Source organism: Acinonyx jubatus, chromosome A2 (assembly GCF_027475565.1).
Source record: "Acinonyx jubatus isolate Ajub_Pintada_27869175 chromosome A2, VMU_Ajub_asm_v1.0, whole genome shotgun sequence".
Classification (NCBI taxonomy): domain Eukaryota; kingdom Metazoa; phylum Chordata; class Mammalia; order Carnivora; family Felidae; genus Acinonyx; species Acinonyx jubatus.
The window spans coordinates 135167776-135187284 of NC_069383.1; the positions used below are offsets into that span (position 1 = coordinate 135167776).

Below are 19509 nucleotides of genomic sequence, written 5' to 3' on the forward strand. Positions count from 1 at the left end.
CATGAATCAAAAGGAAGGTTGGATGATAGTAAAAGGATATACTGCTGAATGTAAATTCCTTCTGATGTGAATCAAAAATATGTACATGTGGTGGTATAAAGGAGTCACATACTTTGGCATATTTAACAGAAGCAGCACGTGAGTATTTTGTAAATTATCTAGCTTTTTTTTTTTTTTTGAGAGAGAGAGAGAGAGTGAGAGAGAATCCCAAGCAGGCTCCATGCTGTCAGTGCAGAGCCCAATGCTGTGCTTGATCTCACAAACCGTGAGATCATGACCTGAGCCAAAACCAAGAGTCGGACGCTTAACTGACTGAGCCACCCAGGCGCCCCTATCTAGCATTTTCTAAATTGACTTCATCCCACATCTGATAATCTGATAAGTAAGTGAAGTAGCTTTTTTTGCTCTGTCATTTACAGACTTGGCCTTAGAGTTCATTGTCTTCCTCGTGTTTGCAATAAACTGAAGAGTTAGAAGCTGCTGAATCTCTTCTTTTATTTCTAAGATTATGGTCAAATCATTGGCATTGGCTTGTAAAGTTTTAGGAGAAAATAACTCTTTTAATGATTTATATCATTAGCACCTTGTTAACCCAATTTCTTCTGAAACAAATGACGTGAAAATAATCTGTATAAATTCCAGATGTGTTCACTCACTTTTGACATCTTCCCCGAGAAGATCATGGCATAACATTTTATAGCATCTAAATGTATGAATGAACTTGCAGCTCTAGTAAAACAGGGTCTCTCTGGAATGGTACGTGTATCTCCTAGATGGACACAGATGGGACAAAAGTGCAAGACATTCTGTGGGATGGGTAGGCTAATCTCCATTCCTAACTGGTCGACACTAAATGTTGTACAGATGTGGTAAACAGAGTGGGAAAAGCTTTCTTGCTTTCTTCTAGAACAGTGGGTTTTAATAATGCCTGTAGGGACTAGGGTTCTAAGGAGATACTAGAGATTCTGCAGCAGGGGATGGGCTGTGTGTGTGGCAGGGAGAAGGCTAAGGAGGACCAGCTGGATGGTTCAAGCCCCTTTCTTAACCTGCTTCAACTTTCTCAGGGACTCCTGTCCATTTTATATACAGAGCTTTTGGGCAAGGTAGTGTTTGGAAGAAAAGTTTCTGCTACTGAAAAAATAATGGTTGGTCATCTTTGTTTCAAAAGCCAAGTAAAAACATCTCAAATAAGAGGGCCACTGTGCTCATAGGTGGCAATAAACATTTTTATCCAATTTCTTCAGTTGCCTTTTATTGGGCCAGGGTAATATGTCTTGGGAAGAAAATTAAGCCCAATACTGGAAACTGTTTGCTTCAAGTGTCTTTTCAAATTGTACACTTAGCCAAGGATTGCATGAAATTAAACATGACCCTGCTCTCCACCCTCCTAAGCCCAAACAACCAGTCCCTGTTTTCCTGTCTAAACAGGTCTCTTGATCACTCTCTTCCAGTTTGAGAGACAGAAGGACTTGTGTTCAACGTTTGGTGACCTAATGATGTTCAAATCTTAAGCGACGGACCTTGAAGTCATCTGTTCCTACCACTTTTTTTTTGGTACGAAATCATCGTAGAAGGCAATGCAGACCGTGCAATTTCACGACTAATGTTACTATGCATGCTACCTCTCTTGTGCAGCCATTGACATTTCTTCTCACCTCTGCTAGATCCCAGCCATTGGTAGTTCTTGTCTCCTCCCCTAGAACCAGCCATTCTGATCTCCTATCCTAGATCCCACATACTGATCCGTGAGTGTGCAGTGGCTTAGCCTTTCTCCCTAATAAACCAAGGAGTTCCTCCAGAACTTAGAAGTGTCAAGTACCCCCAACTCAGCCTCATTTCTACCTACACGTGTAGCTCTTTACACCAAATTACTAGGGGTTCTGTGCTTAGTATTTCTGAGCCTTGCACTCTCTTATTAGTGTGGAGTGTGTCTACTTGAGCACAGGTGTTTGCAACATTTATCAGTTCTACTTTTAAAAACCCTTTGGTATGTTGGTATCAATGCCACTTCCCATGATTCATTGCCTCTAAGCGGAGGCACTTTTGTTTTAGGCTAGGGAAAGTCCACTAAATCAATATAACAAGGATGTGTTCCATGATATACAGATCCTATGAGATGCTCAGTGAGAAAAGGTGTCTGCGGTCAAATGTATTTGGGAAACATTGTATTTCTCTTGGTGATTCGAAATGGGCATTAGAAAAGCAGAATGCTAAGAAGTATTTCTTAAACTTATTTGACCACATAATTTTTAAATGATTCCCCACCCTTTCTCTCCCTCCCTCCTTTTCTTCATTAAACATTAAATATCTAGGGCTCCATGGGAAAGATTTTGGAAAACATTGTACTCTCCTATTTAAGAAGAGTTTTCAGGCATCAATTTATACTTTTCTCTGTACTTCCAGAGCCAGCACCATGTCTGGCACAAGGTGATTACTCGATAAATGTGTGTTAAATAGAAATGAACAAGAGAGTGTTCCGAAACATTGTGCTGAAAGTTGTTTTAAAAAATAATACCGGTTATTTGATGCCAAGTATTTGGGAGTTTTACAGAAAGAAATTATTTTAAAATTGAATTCAGTTCATCCACTTGGGTATATGGGTCAGAATCACAAGATATCCAATGTGGAAAAAGCCCTGGTAGGTGTCTAGTCATCTACCAGACACATATAAGGTACCTTTCAGACTGAATTTATAAAGAGATTGAAAGAATGATCTCAGGCAATTTAAGTATAGCCATAGAAATATGAGATCTGGGCTCAACCCAGGGAGGCTCAACCTTGACTGCCATGTACTGGCTGAGGAATGTGGGCAAATGTGTATGTGCCTCACTTTCCTCATTTGTAAACGTTGATAGTAATTGTCCTCTCTTCAAAAGGACTGAATGAGATAACCAAGTAAGCAGCTAAGTATAGTGTCTGGCAGATGGAGGCAATATTAGATATTAATATTATTAAAGGCATTATCAAACAAGATTGCACAGTCAACATGAAATTAGAGGTGACACTAATCCTAGAGAGAATTTGGAAGAACTTAAGATAGGAAATAAGCATGGGGAGGAGGGAATTATGTATCTGAGGTCTCCTACTGACAGCTCTGAATACTGGGCCAACAGTATCAATGTTTTGGAGAAGAATCAGTAGGACTCACAAATCCTCCCCGAGTGGGGTGGCAGGTGGGCATTTACTCGTTCTGGTGTTCTGTGGGCTCAGACAGACTCCTCTCTGTTAACCCCTAAGTCTCTAGAAAACTGCTTATCTTTTGAGAAACCACAGAAAGAAGAAGGTGCCTTCTCTATGAGCACGAGCCGCCGTTCCCTACCTGAATGGGTAGGCAAATGCTATGTCAATGCTGAGGTTACTTTCCGTCTTGTTGGCACAGTCCACACTCAGCCGCAGGCCTCCGGAATAGCCACCGCATGTTGCAAACGCAAAGATCGCAAAAAGCTGTGGAGAACAAAGAAGCAAGAAAGAAGAGAGTCATCGGAATGATGCTAATCCAGTGAAATACATCAATCAGAGTTCAGTGTCTGAATTGGGAGAGGTTACGTTCTTCCGAAATGTGGCATTGTGTTTGGTTCAGGCTGGGAGATGGAAGCCAGGAGGAGGATGGGGACCGCGGAGGTGGTGTTTGAAAAACTAGTCCGGCAAACTGGTGTAACTTTGCTTGGAGAAAAACTGAACAGGAGGAGAAAATACCCGTGTTTGACTGTGTAACGAGCCGTCGTGCCTCAGAAAGTAGAGATGTAATCTCACATCAAAGGATCTGGAAAATTACACACTAAGGGATTAATGACAGATATCTCCAGGTGGGAAGAATTCGAAATGTCTCCTTGCTTTAATTTGCTTGCCTGTAACTTCTGCAATAAACATGTTTTATCTTTTGGAGTAATATAGTTTTTTTTTTTTTAAGCCATAGTAAGAATTTAATTTTTTTTAAATGTTTATTTATTTTTGAGAGGGAGAGAGAGACAGAGCATGAGCAGTGGAGGGGCAGAGAGAGACAGAGAGAGAGAGGGAGACACAGAATAAGAAGCAGGCTCCAGGCTCTGAGCTGTCAGCACAGAGTCCAACGCGGGGCTGAATTCACCAACTGCAAGATCATGACCTGAGCTGAAGTCAGTAGCTCAACTGACCGATCCACCCAGGAGCCCCAGAATTTAAGACCTAAAGGGCTGAGGGATAGTAGGTGAGTATCTAATATGCACTATTTCAGAGCACAAGATCTCAGTATATGTCAACCTCAAAGCCTCCCTGTTGTTAAAACTCTGTGTTAGTTGCTCTATGTCAACTGTTAAAAGGTTCAACTGGTTACCAATTAATGTCATAGTCCATCTTGGGGTAGAACATGGATCTGTGGAAATTAGGCACTAAAAATTAGGAGCAGAAAATCAGGGAAGTCTTCAAGAAAGAAGATATATATCTGGGAGGTTAAGGATGGCCTAAGATGAGAAGCAAATGCTCAACTCTGCTTAGTTTGGCTAAATTCAAAAGTATTTCCTGCTCATTTCCAAAGAAAGTCAATCAAGGGCACTTAACAATGCCTCATGTTGTAATACTCCCATTTATTTTATTTTCATTTTGGAATTCAGCTTCTTTAGGTGGTCTGGGGTCCCATTAGGAATGCTAGCCCACTTTACACAGAAAACAGAATTATTGTTAAGGGTTAAGTGCATGGGCTCTGGAATGAGACCTTGGAAAGTTTGCTTCATTTCCCCATACTTTGGTTTCCTCAACAGTAAAACAGCATTGATAACAACTCCACTGGGTCATTCTGTGATTCATCATATAAAACAGAAAGTTGCTGTGGACAAGAAGGCTGCTGGAACTGGCAATGTCACCAAGTCTATTCAGAAAGTGAAGAAGGCGAAGTGAGTATTATCTATCATAACACCTGCCATGTCAGTCTCACTCGGTGGTGAAAGAGTATCAGGGCTGTTGGTCTGAGTTGGCCGTCTAACTTTAATAGGAAAAGACTGGTTAATGATAAAATCTTCAAAGGTAAAGTAATATTTTGTGGGTCATTTTTGTTTCTGTGTGTGGCAGTTTTAAGTGATTAGTTTTTAAAACCAGTATTTTAAAAATGGAAACAACTTGACCAAAATAAACAGTAGATGTAGTAGGAGAAAACTATGTTTATATGTGTTAATCTGTGTAAAGCATTTAAAACAGATCCTGGCACAGGATAAGTACTCAATAGATGTTAATGAAAGCTATTACTGTAAATACATGTGGATGGGCTCCTTAGTAAGATGTTCCAGGCCATAAAATAGGAAATTTAGACTTACTCCCTAGCTAAATCTACATGACCATCGGCCCCAGGGACCCAGCATCCAAGCGCTCCAGAAATGCTGATCTGTTTTGCTTTGTTTCTCTTCCTAATTTGCCTATAGGATCTGAGGAGGCGTTGAGAAGCTACCGCAATCCCCATTGCAAGCTGGGGCTCGTACACACGGAACACCACAGCTGAAGGGAACATGAGTTTTATTCCTGTGGCATGCATCTGCTCACTTCTCAGGACCGAATGCTCTCTGTCAGCTCTTACTGTCGGTAGGAATAAGGAGGAAGTGATATTAATTGCTCCGTGCTTAAATCTAAGTTGCTTTATATAATCCTGGATGTCTCAGCCCTTTGTGCCATGTCAGAATATTGCCTTTGGTAAGACTTCTTCCAGAAGAAAGAGTGGAGTAACGGAGCCTGGAGGTCTGTGGTATGGCTATGGAGATAGGCCTCTCCCTGTCCAAGCTCCCTCACCTGTAAGACATCCTGTGTATCTTCTTGAGTCACTGAGAGATTAAATGAGATGGAATATGTATTTATGTGCAGCCCCTTTCAATTCATGCAGAGATTTATGTGGAAGCTATATATATGCACTTCGATGGGGTAAGGGTCCCAAGTGTGTAATCAACACTAGTACACATAAAGGTCAGGAGGAATTGGCCATTCTTGCCATTATTAAGTGCTTACTATGGGCTAGGTATTGGGCCCAGCAATTAACATATGTGATATGATCTATTAACAACAATGGTATGTGTGTGTGTGTGTGTGTGTGTGTGTGTGTAGCTTACCATTTCTATATTAAAGATGTCGCAGAATAGCATAATGGCTTCAAATAGCAAGTTAGACTTGAAGGGACTTAAAGATAAGTCCTGTTAATTTCAGTGCTTGATAGTTATAAGGGAATACCCTTGGATTTTCATCTTCCATTAAAGTCCTTTATATACAGTAAGATATGATTAGTACTACCATGTAATGAACTTAACATGGAATGGTAATTATGTATTTAACTATTCAAAATGTTAGATGCATAGAAGGAAAGCGTCAGACTGTTAAAACCACACACACCAATATCTTTTCTTTTAATGTCTATTGAGCTCTGAAAACATAAGACATTGTATTTGAGTTGAATATGACACCTATGGGCTTTCTGGTTAACTTTCTCCCTTCCCCCCACTCGTCACTGATTAAAGGGAAATCATACTGTGTGACCGATATCAAATTCACATGGGTTTGGTGAGGATTAAACAGATAATGTCTGTACAACTCTGGGAGAGTCAGATCCTGCCGAGTGAATAACGTATCACAGGCATGGTTGATTCCATATTTGGGAGAGTGAAATCAACTCCTTTAGAGTGTATCAGCCAGGGGCCTAGTTCTGTAATTGGAATACATCAAGACAGAGTGGGGAGAGGGGGCTGAAAGCTCTTTGGCGGGTCAAAATTCCCTTGGTGTTGAAGAAAAATGTAGAGTGTGAGGGAATCCGGAAAACGCTCTCACGGGTTCCCCTCCCAGAGGTCTGCCCAGCCACTTCTCCCTAGGTGGTTGGGCAGAGCGGTTTTGGAAGTCAGGCAGAACCCGAGTTTGAGTCCAATTCCTAGCCGTTTGACATGGAGCAAGTTATTTAACTTCCAAACCTCTCAGGTCCTACCTCTCCTAAATCAGGACTAATCCATTGGTTCATTCGGCAGACATTTAATGGTGCATTTGCTAGGTGCCAGCCGGTGGGGAACAAAAAGTTAAAAAGGAGAAAAGACAAAGAAAGCCCACTAGCGAGCCCACTGCTGGATCGGGGAGACAGTCAGAGAGAATATACAAATGAAACAATTACAAATTGTGTTATGTGTTTTGTGGGGAACAAGCTCTTCTAGACAGGGAGTTACACCTGAGGAAAGTCACATGTAAGCTAAGACCCTGAGGATGAAGAGGAAGCCATGCAAAAAGGAGGTGGGGAGTGGAAGGGAGTGCCCTGGGCAGAGAAAACGTCTCAAGTGAAACCCCCAGAGAGGAAAAGCTGGACAGTGCGAGGTCAGCGTGGCAACTGCCCAGTGAAAGAGGCTGAGAATAATACTATTCACCTCACATGACTTTGTGTGCTTCAGCTGAGATAACATATGTAAAGCACCGGGCTCACAGCCCTCAACAAACATTGAAGTGTCTTCTCCTTCCCCTTCTTCCTCTGCTACTATTACTATTTATTACTATTGTTATTAGAACTACACTCGTGAAGACAGAGAACTCGAAAGGAACGTTCACTTGCCCCAACTCAGCTAGAGTTGGAATCAGAATCCTGGTGTGTGGACTCCCTGAGTCAGCATTCTTCTGCTTAGCTCTACAACAGCAGGGAGAACAATTTCTGGCCATCTCGGTGGGAGATAACTGTCAAATGTTCTAGTTTTTGCCCAGAAATGCACCGTGGTGCTTTAGTGGCCTGAGGTTCTCCATGTCTTCTGAGGGTCTCATGGGCACAGAATGGCAAGCTCACTAGCCAAGCAGAATGGATGGTTTGTGCTCTCTTTGTTCTCCTTCCTCTGTCTGTCCTTCCTTCCTTCTTTCCTTTCTTCCTTCCTTCCCTCCCTCTCTCCCTTCCTCCTTTCTTCTCTTCCTTTTCCCTCCCTCCTTCCTTCCTTCCTTCCTTCCTTCCTTCCTTCCTTCCTTCCTTCCTTCCTTCCTCCCTCCCTCCCTCCCTCCCTCCCTCCCTCCCTCTCTTTCCTTCCTCCTTTTTACCCTTGATAGGGTGGAGAATTTTAGAACGAGGTTCTTGGAATATGTGAAGAGACAGAAACTTCCTTAGCTTGACAATGGTTTCTCTGAGAGACCATTACAATTAGCAAGAGGAAAGTTTGTGTCTTGGAGATGCTTGACTCTGCAAGACCAGTGCTGCGAGATGGAAGAGGGAAAACTGTGTTATGTGGCCATGATGGAATGAGAAGTGGGCATGGGCCTTGCAAGTCTGAGGAGAGGAAAGAGCCTGAATTAGGGGACTGGGGATGTGGGGTGCCAGGAAGAGATGAGAGCAAGGAACTAGAGAGAAAGACTTCCTGAGCCTGACTTTACAGTGACTACATGCACCTTGATGAGAGAGGTGAAAACATGGAGTTTGTGTGTGTACACGCACACGTGTCATTTCTCTGAACCCTGGGCTCCGTGTGTTCATCCTCAGCTAACACTGCATTTTTTCTGGCAATGCAACCTACTTATTCACTTTCCTAGACACTGGGGTCATAACCCTGGGGCAAAAGTCCATTTACCCAACCAAGAGAAATTACAAGACCTCTGTGTTGCTATCTTCCCTCAAGCTTCCAATTCTCAAACAAAGCAGACACCTCACCCTCTGGTACAGTCTAAGATAATCAATATCATAACCACTGGCCCAATCATTCACTCCCCTTGAATTCAGGAGACAGAAATAAATCTCCTGAAATGAACTCTCATTTCACTACCGTCTTGGATGATCTACAGCTCTGTTCCTAACAACAAAAAATTATTCTCTAAATGGACAAAATTAACCAGCAGAGATTTCCCTGGCATGCAGACTGATTAGAAATAGACTCAGGTGAAAGAGACAGAAGCATTGCCTTGCACTTTCTGGCTTAATAAGCATCCATAAACCAAAATCACCCATAGCAGGAATATCTTTGCACAGTTAATGATACCAAAGGTTTTGTTCCCTGGAAAGAGGGCAAGCAGTTCCCTCCTTGGAACTAATTGAATCACACAAGGAATATCAATGCTTTAAAGATGCTATTAATCCTTCTGGTTAATTTGTGAGGCACAATTGAAAGCACTAGGTTGGAGGACAGGAAATCAGGCTGATTAATGGCTCTCATAGGGACCTGTGGTCTGCAGAAAAGTTAGGGAGGGGACATCTTCCATGACCTGATACACAACCTCAGGCATGAAAGGATACCTTAGAAGAATAAGTGAGAGTAAGGACACTAGTATGAAAGGGATTGGAAAATCGAAACCAAGTATTGGTATTCATATTGCCACTGAGCTATGTGTGCTGACAATCATCTCCAGGGCATAAAGCAATGGCATCTAGTATTTGATTTGCCAATTTCCATGGTGTAAAACTCCCATTATGGCCAATTCCAAGCCACCCTCCTAATACCTCCAAACTTGATTGGAAAGAGAGCTGCACAGTCAGCTGAGTTCCAGCAAACTACTGCTCCCAAGGGACTTTCCTTGCTCCCTGGGGCAAGAGCCTTGGGCTTCTTTCATTGATTCACCCTTCTTCGTTCATATTTCCTGTTACTTCATATCACTCACCTTGGGCTTACTGCATAGTAAGTACTTCACTCTTTTTTTCTCGACTTCAATTATTCACCCTTTCATTCATTTATTCACTTAGTTATTGTAGCAGAGGTGGTTGATGCTTTGCCTATATCCCCTCAGCTCACCCTAGAGGCCACCTGCAGTGCAGCTTCACGGGAACAGTCTGATCTGTGCCACCCCAAAGGCTTCCCCCTCCAACACCCAAGCCTCACTGCTGAGGACTTTCTCAGGAGGCATGAATATGCTCAGCCTTGGGACTGGGGCATGGTGGAAGTCCCTTCGAGTGAATTCTCTGCCATCTTGCAATTTTCAATTTGGGATGGAAACTGGTGGGCACAACCACCTCTGTGGGGAATCTCTGAGGTGTGTTCAGCATAGTTTTTCAGAGGCTGCCCTTTGGGATTGAGTCCCCATTGCCCATTAATATCCATAGTGGGCGTCCCTCCACAATGTCTCATCATTGTGCTTCCTGGCATCGCCTCTCAAGTAAACTTTGTGAGCCAAATTTCTTGTCTCAGGACCTGCTTTGGGGGAACGCAACTGAGACAGTTATCAAACCCTGACCAAGGGCCTATTACTTTTCAGGCACTGCAGTGTGCTCTAGGATTGCCTTACTAAAAGGAATTGTACCTCCTGCCCCACCTTATCTCATTCCTCTCAGCTTCAAGCTTTTCACACCCTCATCTCCCCAGCCCTCTCTAAATAAGTTGAGCTACTGTGTAAAGAGGAAGTCTTCTTTGGCCACATTATCCAGAGTGGGCTTCCTGACCTCAGCCCCCACCCCATCTGGCCCCATTACTCCCTGTCTTTGTTTGCTTGTTTGTTTTTATGTGAGCAGATATTCTAAAATCTGTCATTGTTGGCATTATGTAGTCACCTGTTTGTGTTTTGTTTGACCACTTCCTTGGGGAAAGGTAATACACTTGTCTTTGTCTATTGCTGGAATTTCTACCACCTTGTACAAGGCCTGGCATGAAGCAGGTGCTCCCTAAATACTTGTTGACTAAGTAAAGCTATTTCTCTCCTCCACCTCTAGGGAACTTGCTGTCTATCTGGAGATACAGACAACTGAATGAAAAGGCACTCTGACAGTGTTTTACTGTGTAACTGGAACACACTAGAGGAAAATATAGCACATATTCTATGGTACATATGGTATGTGTTTGCAGAGGATTGGAGGAGACATGAGGACCAGCTGTCTGCAGAAATGGATAGCTAAGGAGAAATCAGGAGAGCATGCCAGATTTATCCAAGTAAGAGGGAGAAGAAGAGTGTTCTAAGTAGAGACAGCAGCAAGTCAAAGAAAGAGCCTCAAGTGAGCAAGTGACGCACATTTGGGCTGTGCAGTTGGCACAGCTGGAGCAGACACTGCAAGCTGGGAAGAAAGGAGCTGACTGTTCAAGAGGTAGGCAGGGACCATCTAGCAGGGATCAGAAAACTACGGCCCCCGGGCCGAATCCAGCCATATCCAGTCACCTCTATTCATGGATGTATACCTGTTTTTACACTACAATGGTAGAATTGCATACTGACAACATAGATCCTGGTCCACAAAGCCAAACATATTCACTATCTGGCCCTTACAGAAACAGTCTGTCATTGCAAAGAAACTCGGATTTTATGAGGGGATTGGGATTTCAGCAGGGGAGAGGCACGACAAATTTGCATTTCAGACCTGCCTTTGTGGTGGTTGCCATGGAGAGTGTGGACTGAGACAGGGACGGACTAGGGTTGGAAGACCAGTAGTGTCTTACTTCTCTGAGGTCTACAGACCCCGTGCCAAGAGGACCATGTCCCAGTTTTCTTTATGTCACTCGCTGCACCAAAACATCATACACGGCTCATCAATGTTACCAAGTGAATGAATATATGAATGAATGGGCAAGAGAAGATGAGAGAAACCCGTATTTTGACACTGAAAACAGTAGTAAACATTATGATGATAATTGTAACAATAAAACAATTATATTTGGTTCTCTGTGCCCAACTCTTCAGTAAGTATATTATTTACTTTGGTGTATTTAATCCTCTTAACAATCCCCTGAAGTAGAGACACAATCCCCCAATCCCTCATTTTATAGATGATAAAACTGAGGTTAAACAGCATGCCCAAGGTCACACTGGTTTTTTGTATGTAAAGTAGTCATGGTTTGAACTCAGATCTGCCTTTCTCTAAAGTTTATCTTCCTCCTTCTCAACTTTCCCAGGGCTGTGACAGGGGTCTCTCTTGGCCAGCACATGCTTTGGAAAGACTAATACAGAAATGTCAGTGATGGGCATTTTAAGGTGTTCTCCATCACATCGATACTCAGAAAGCCAAATGAGGATTAAAGAAAGCATCCATAGGACAAAGCCCTGATCATCATAATGGATGCCAGTGGTAGCTCATGTATTTTGCTTCAGCAAGCCAAACCTTCTCCCTGCAGCATCACAGGCCACCAGGGGAAGGGAGTCAGAGTCTGGCATGACAGGAACACTTCAAAAGCTTGTTGTGAGTAAGGCTCTGTCAATTACACTGCCCAAGTCCCTCCTACCTGTTAGCCACAGCAGGGCTGGTGGCTTGCTCACTTTCATACAGCGTCATCATTCAACAGTTTATAGGTTTGAAGGGACCCAATTCCCCTCCTCCACTTCCTTTGATGAACCCCTCTTTCCCCTTCTCCTTTTAGGATTTATCTTGGCCTGATGAGCCATTTGTCCCAAGAACCCCTGAAGAGCATTTCTGGGAACACAGTTGTTTATAGGAGCTGATTACACCACAACAGTAGCCCCGGAAAAACGAAGAATACATATTGTCAAGTTAGTTTCTGGTGCAGAACGAGTTTTTGATGAACTGTGGCTTCCCTCATACCCTACTTGCTACTCAGGAGGCCCCCAGGAAACGGATGAACACCTTTAAAACTTAATGTTCCATTTCTTCTCATCTTTGTTTAATTCTTCTTTCTTTTAGTGTGTCTTCTCCTGCTGATAATTGGATTTTTCCAAGAAAATTGACCAAGCACCTTCTTTACTATCAGTTTATGGTTACAGCAATATTCTGACCCAGTAAGGTTCTGTGGATAACCCTGTACAACCTCAGACAGGACATTCATGTGAAGATAAAAACTGCAAGTTGTCCCTGGAAGGCAATATAATTGGATCTTATTGGGAGGCACTGAAAGCTACTGTCAGAAAGCTTTCTTGGGTAGAGCTATGTTTTCTCCTGTCGTTGTACATAACTATCCGTGTTCTTAACCAGCACCAGTACCTTCCATACTGCATTCCATTTCACACCATCTGTCAAATATTGGATAGTGTGCCCTTCTAAACTTTGTGACTTGTGTAAAATCCTCCCAGGCAAGAGCGGCCTCACAGAATTGGTACTTCACACCATTACCTGAGGAATTCTGACCAGGTGCTGCAGAAAGAGAGCTCCAAATTACTTAGACAGTAAAAGAAGTTTCTGTTTTCATTGTCTTAAATGTGCAGCCTGGAGACTGGATCAGTTAATAAAGTATTTGGTCACAGAAAATGGAAAGCTTGACCTATAGTAGCTTAAACAATAAAAGTTTGATGACGTCTGGACAGACATCTCTTTGGTTCTTATGGTCTTTGCCTCATAGTCACAAAATGGCTGTTGTGTCCCTGGACAGGTTAGCTGTGTGGGAGACTGGAAAGTGAATATTCAACTTTCCCGGGCTCTGTAGGGAAGGTAAGCAAGGGGACAAAGGCTGAGAATGGTTGCTGAGTGAGTCAGTCTCCACTGTCTGCCATAGGAACTTATGGGACAGAGGGAAAGAAGTAAAACAAGTATTCAAGGCATTTTATAAAGGCGAGACAGCATAGGAAAGCCCATTCACTAAGTGGTCATTTCCGACATCCTAGACAGTGCCTAGAAAATCCTATGCCTTGTATGCAATAGGCTTAATTTAACACAAGTCCGTAAATTGAAATGTAAATTTCTGCTTTGGTTTTATTTTCCATGATAAAGCCTGACAAATCTTTGAAGTAAAATGCACGGTTGAAATAGTAAAAATAAATTGGAAACAATCTTCATGCTTATAAAAATATAGAATAACCAAAAAAATTCTGAGATATTCAATCAATGGAATATTATGCAATAGTTATAAAGAATGAAGAGCAGTATAGAAAGGTGTTCATCTTTAAAAAAAATTTTTTTACATTTCTCTATTTTTGAGAGACAGAGAGAGAAGAGAGAGACAGAGCATGGGCAGGGGAGGAGCAGAGAGAGAGGGAGACACAGAATCAGAAGCAGGCTCCAGGCTCCGAGCAGTAAGCACAGAGCCCGACGCGGGGCTCAAACCCATGAACTGTGAGATCATGATCTGAGCCAAAGTTGGATGCTTAACAACCTCTGGGTAACCTGAGCAAAGTAATTTGAGCCTGTCATTAGATGGTGGTGCTGTTTTTAACTTCCATTTGGATGAAAAAATATATAAAATAAAATAAAAAAACCACTCTCTTCTGGAATTGTCTTCAATAATCCCTTCAAATTATTTATGTTTGCAGAGGATGTAAATGGAACAACATTTTTGACCCACTTAGTTGTTAAAATATTTTGACAAAGTCACTCATTAGAATCAAGGTAAAAAACATTTCAAAATACACTGAGGGAACTTAGGATTCAAGTATACGGTCCATCAGCAAGTAAGTCAAAAAGTACGACTTATGTTTCATCAGATTCAGTGATGGCAATTATTTTTAAAGGAATCAACTCTAATTCTCTCATATCTGTCTTAATGGAGTCACACGAAAAAATAAAAATTCAGCAGAGCTTCTCACCCAGAACTGACACCACTTCTCTGACATCTGATTAGAGTCTTGTGAATTAATTTGTTGCTTATTGTAGTGTTTTTGAACTTGACATTTTTCTGTGATACGGACTTCCTGAATTTTCTTGCCTATCATAACCATCTCTCTACAGCACTGAAGAAAATCTTAATGGCACACTTCTGCTTGACAGGCAAATTAAAGCAAGATAAGCCAGGGAACATAGCCACCACTCTATAGTTCAGTAACATGTATTGAATATGTTGGCATGAACTATTCTTGGCCAGAAGCTGTGCTTTCATGACTAGATTTTTTTTTTAAGTGAAGGTAAGTCAAACCCTTATATCCCATTTTTCAAAAAGAGTCTGCCTTAGATACCACATTCAGAAAATTAAAGTCAAGTTGGGATTCTACTCCAGTTGAATTCACTATATTTGATACCTCTTCTTTAAAATCCAAACATTTTGTGAACTAGAGTTGTATTTATAACCCTAAAGCAAATTAGAATAACACAGATTATTTTGGAAAAACAATATTGATCCTAACCAATTGAGTACATTCAATTAATTCTTTGTACTAGACTGCATGGTCATTAAAAAAGAAGTTTCCCTCACTCTTTCTCCTTTTTAAAACAAAATTACTTTGTTGTAAATTCAGCTTCATCTTCATGAAAGACAAGCACAGAATCCAAAGAAAGAATAGTACAGCAGGTGATTTTGGTTTTTTCTTTTGCTTAGTTTTGTATTTTTTTGTGTTTTGTGGCTATATTAAATAAAATCTAGGACTTAACCAAATGCAAGCCATGAGTATAAACAGGCATCATATTCAAGCTCATGATCTAAGAGGCAGGAACCCAGAATTAATCATAGAGCTATTGATGGTCAGAGAATTTTGAAATATGCAAATAACTATAAATAGAGATTTGAAGGCCTTCCCATTCTTCTTCTACTTCTTTTGAACACCTCACAGGCAAAGTTGCATGTCTACGCTGTTGATACTTTATGGCATTCATGAACTTGCTTTGACTATTCTGAAATTTTTGACCATTTGATTTCCAGGTCAAAACCTCTGAACCTCTCAAACACGAAGCATCGTCATTAAATCACCTCTGTCCTAACAGAGAACTTGCTACTCTGTATTATTTTGATTCCATAATGGGAAAAAAAAGCAAACCTAAAACATGCAGTTAAAAGGCAGCGTATTGTTCATATTGAAAAGTAGTATAAAGTAGAAGTTCTATAGGAGCAGTTAAGTAGATTTTAAAGTACTATTTTCTGATTATAATTCAAATCATAGTAAGAACACAACTGTTGCTAAGTAGACTTAGCAAGATTCTATTTGCGTCTGGCAGTGTGCTGCATGCTGTAAAAACATTGTTATCTCTGAAGGCTCATCATTCTGTGAAGTAGGCACAATCATCATCCCCATTTTAGGACAAGGTGAACCATAGCTTAGAGGTGTTAAGTGATTTGTCCAAGGCCACTCAGATAGGGAAATCAGATAGTTTGAATCCATGAGTTCATAACTATACTAAAAGAAACAACTAAAATTAAATTTTTAATTGGTCACCGTTAGAGGGTACTAGTGAACAAACCCATTATTTTATTTTATTTTATTTTATTTTTTTAATTTTATTTTATGTTTATTTATTTATTTTGAGAGAGGGAGTATGCACATGTGCGAGCAGGGGAGGGGCAGAGACTGAAGAGAGAGAGAATCCCAAGCAGGCTCCGTGCTGTCAGTGCAGAGCCCAATGCAGGGCTTGATCTTGAAAACCCGTGAGCTCATGACCTAAGCCAAAATCAAGGATAGGATGCTGATATGGTTATAAACTGTAACTATATGTGTTAACTGGTTAACAAAAAGAGCCACAATCAGATATTATTAGTCTTAGTCTAATGGAAGAAGACCTCACCAACTGTGAAATATTCTTGGCAAAAAAAAAAAAAAAAAATCAATCAAACTCTGAATTTGAGCAAGCCTCTCTGACCAAATGCCCAATTTACCAGAAAACCCAGAAGAGCAGGAACATGTAAAATGACACCATAAGGATTAAACCAGCAAAATCCAGACCCTGAGAAACTCTCCAGGGGAAAACACCTTGTTTATTCAAGACCAACAAAAGCAAACTACAAAAATGTACAGAGAGAGGAAAATGCATAGAGGAGGAGATTGAAACAGAGGAGTTTACAGATTAAAAAGGTTTTAAGAGATATATCAATCCAATGGTGGATTTTTTTAAAATCCAGATTTAAGGAAACTATTAAAAAATCATGAAATTACATGAGACATTTGGGAATTTGTAGATACTTGATGGTACAGACTTCTTGTTAATCTTTAAAATGTGAGATATGGTAGTATAGTGTTTTTGTATTCAATACCTTTGAGAGATACATACCAGTTTATTTATAGGAAAAATGATATGATGCCTGGGAAGAAGGTGTAGTAATAGGAGCATAAGAAGGAACAACACTGGCTATGAGTTGATTATTGTTGGAGCTAAGCCATGAGTAAAGAGAGGCTTATTAAATTATTTTGTGTCTAGGCTCCATAGCTCAGGGGTTAGAGCACTGGTCTTGTAAATTATTCTGTGTCTTTATGTGATTGAAAATTTCCATTATTCAATATTTTAAACAATTGAGAGCATGTTATAAATGAATCCAGATATGACTGTATACGTATAGACAAAGTTCACTGTTTTTTAATTTAATACATATGTGAACAGTTTTCATGGTTTTTTAAAGATATTCAAAAATAATCTTAATTAAATTCCTGAGTGGTATGCTTTTGAAAGCAAGAAAGTCTCACCCTGTTCTATTATTATAACGCTGCAGGACTTAGAGGAAAATATATTCTTTTTTTTTAACAAAATTTTCTTTCTTAATAATCTTTTATTGATTGTTCTAAGAACGCATTTAGTTCTGCCTCATTATGAGAGACCAGCTTTTTCTCATTATGTTTTAATGAGATGAAGGATCACCATAGCCTAAAGGACCATACATGCCATGTAAAGGACATTATTTCCTAGACAATAAGACAAAAATCCTCACCATTGTTCAACAATGTCTTCCTATTGATTAAATTCAAGAGGTAATAAAATATATCAAATTACTTAATATTTAATATATTGGTTTTAGTTTCTGAGTACTAATATTGTTAAATGGAGTTCATATAGGCCAAGCTGATAAGCAGAGACATAAATATTAGCCTATCAACTTCAGCCCTGCAAAACAGACTGCAAATATGGAGCCATCTAGTGATTCTGTGACTGAAAGACAGAGCAAGTGACCTTTCCTAAAAAATTTAGCTTCTGGCTCCCATATTATACAGATACCACTTTCTAACCCATCTAGCAAGATTAGAATACTCTCGGAGAGTCACCTTATTTGTTCACGGGAATTAAGTTAAACAAAAAAATAGTGACATAATTCTAAAAGATGGGACTCGTATGGGCTAGAGAACTTTCTAAGTTCTTTGCTGAATGTAAATAAAGAGCAACATGACAGAACTATCATCAGGGTAAACACGATGGTTAGTTCATAGCAGGTATTTGATATTAATTTGTTGAACAGGATGAACTTGTTTTGGGGGAAATTTGATAGTTGTCTTCCAGGAAAGTCCTGAAGGGATGCTATGGGGAGTATCTGTGGGTTGGTATTCTCCCTCAGTTTACCCTTTGGAAAGTTGTTGAAGGCTGTGAACTTCCTTCATAGAAAAATTCTCAACACCACATATATTTAAAAATTATCACACAGGGGCGCCTGGGTGGCTCTGTCCGTTAAGCGTCTGACTTCGGCTCAGGTCATGATCTCGTGGTTTGCGAGTTCGAGCCCCGCATTGGGCTCTGTGCTGACAGCTCAGAGCCTAGAGCCTGCTTCGGATTCTGTGTCTTCCTCTCTCTCTGCCCCTCCCCTGCTTGTACTCTGTCTCTCTCTGTCTCTCAATAATAAATAAATGTTAAAAAAAATGTTTTTTAAAAATTATCACACAGACGCTGTGGACTCAGAGACCCTTTGAGGCTCTCTAATAGACCACACTCAGCTATCCAAAGACCTCAGGCTAAGACTCACTGCCCTTAAAGAGAAAAACTTATCAGAAACCACAGCTGGTGGCAGACCATCCACGCCTCCTACTAAGACCTATCCCTCACATGTATTCCAGTTATCTGTCAGGCGACTACGATCTCCTAGGCACTTTCCAGTCTCTCCCACTCCTTCCAGCTGTCTTAATACTTATCATAAGTCACCTCCTTTAGAATTATGTTACTATCTAATTCCTTTTTTTTTTGTTATTTCCATGTATACGAGAACTCTGCCTAATATGATTTTTGAGCAAGATCTGGCTACTTCTTACAAGGGGACTAACCTGAACAGAAACCACTTCACTTAAAAGATCAACTACAACATGCTCCACATCAAAGTATAAAGCCAGGGACTTTATCTTGTTCCCTCAATTATAGAAGAAAGTGACAGAAACCTTCTGGGAAACCCACTGGCACAAGGAAGACCTAAGTGACTGTATGTGGCATTGAGTACATTCCCCCTGCCCCCTGCTGTTTAAAAATATTTATTTATTTATCTTGAGGTCGGGGGAGGGAGGGGATGGGGAGAGAGGGAGAGAGGGAGAGAGGGAGAGAGGGAGGGAGGGAGAGAGAGAGAGAGAGAGAGAGAGAGAGAATCCCAAGCAGGCTCTAGGCTGTCAGTGCAGAGCCCGACATGGGGCTCGGACTCATGAACTATGAGATCATGACCTGAGCCGAAACCAAGAGTTAGATGCCCAACTGCTTGAGCCACCCAGGTGCCCCCCAAGTCCATTTCTAATGAAATAAGCTGTCTCCAAGGAATGTAGTTGATGGAGGCCATGGCGGCTGGACTTGTATCTGCAGAGTAGAAGAGCCCCCACAGGAATGGTTGAGCCCTACCTACACTCATTTCTCTGAGAGCCCTGGTTGTCATACACCAGCACATTTCCCCTTACAGGAAACCAAAGACATGCCCAAGAGACCGATTTGAGACCAGTGAAACCTTAGGGTGTTTTGACTTCCTTAGCAGAGATTGGTTGGAAATGCATGTTTCAATGGATGCACACGGAAGTATGCAAAGGATACTTTCCCACTCTAATGTTTTCATTTCTTCCCAATCTTAATAGAGGTGAGAGGATATCACCCTTTGAGAGATAAGTCTCAGC

The 19509-nt window shown here is 41.1% G+C and overlaps 1 protein-coding gene and 1 long non-coding RNA gene across 7 annotated transcripts in view; one reads left to right on the forward strand and one right to left on the reverse strand.

Moving 5' to 3' along the window:
* Positions 1-13110, forward strand: part of LOC113593585 (uncharacterized) — an 80789-nt gene extending 67679 nt beyond the window's left edge. For 4 of the 5 annotated variants that reach the window (XR_008297080.1, XR_008297082.1, XR_008297079.1 and 1 more), the window contains 4 exons: positions 1452-3806; positions 4737-4868; positions 5391-5547; positions 10589-13110. This is a non-coding gene — a long non-coding RNA (uncharacterized LOC113593585). The remainder of the gene's footprint in view (positions 1-1451; positions 3807-4736; positions 4869-5390; positions 5548-10588) is intronic. The other variant, XR_008297081.1, reaches the window with a different exon arrangement.
* The window catches only part of SYNPR (synaptoporin), a 312280-nt gene that overhangs the window by 114963 nt on the left and 177808 nt on the right, over positions 1-19509 (reverse strand). For both annotated transcript variants that reach the window (XM_027039158.2, XM_053219132.1), the window contains one exon: positions 3320-3444. In XM_027039158.2, the coding sequence (XP_026894959.1) occupies positions 3320-3444 (125 nt within the window). The remainder of the gene's footprint in view (positions 1-3319; positions 3445-19509) is intronic.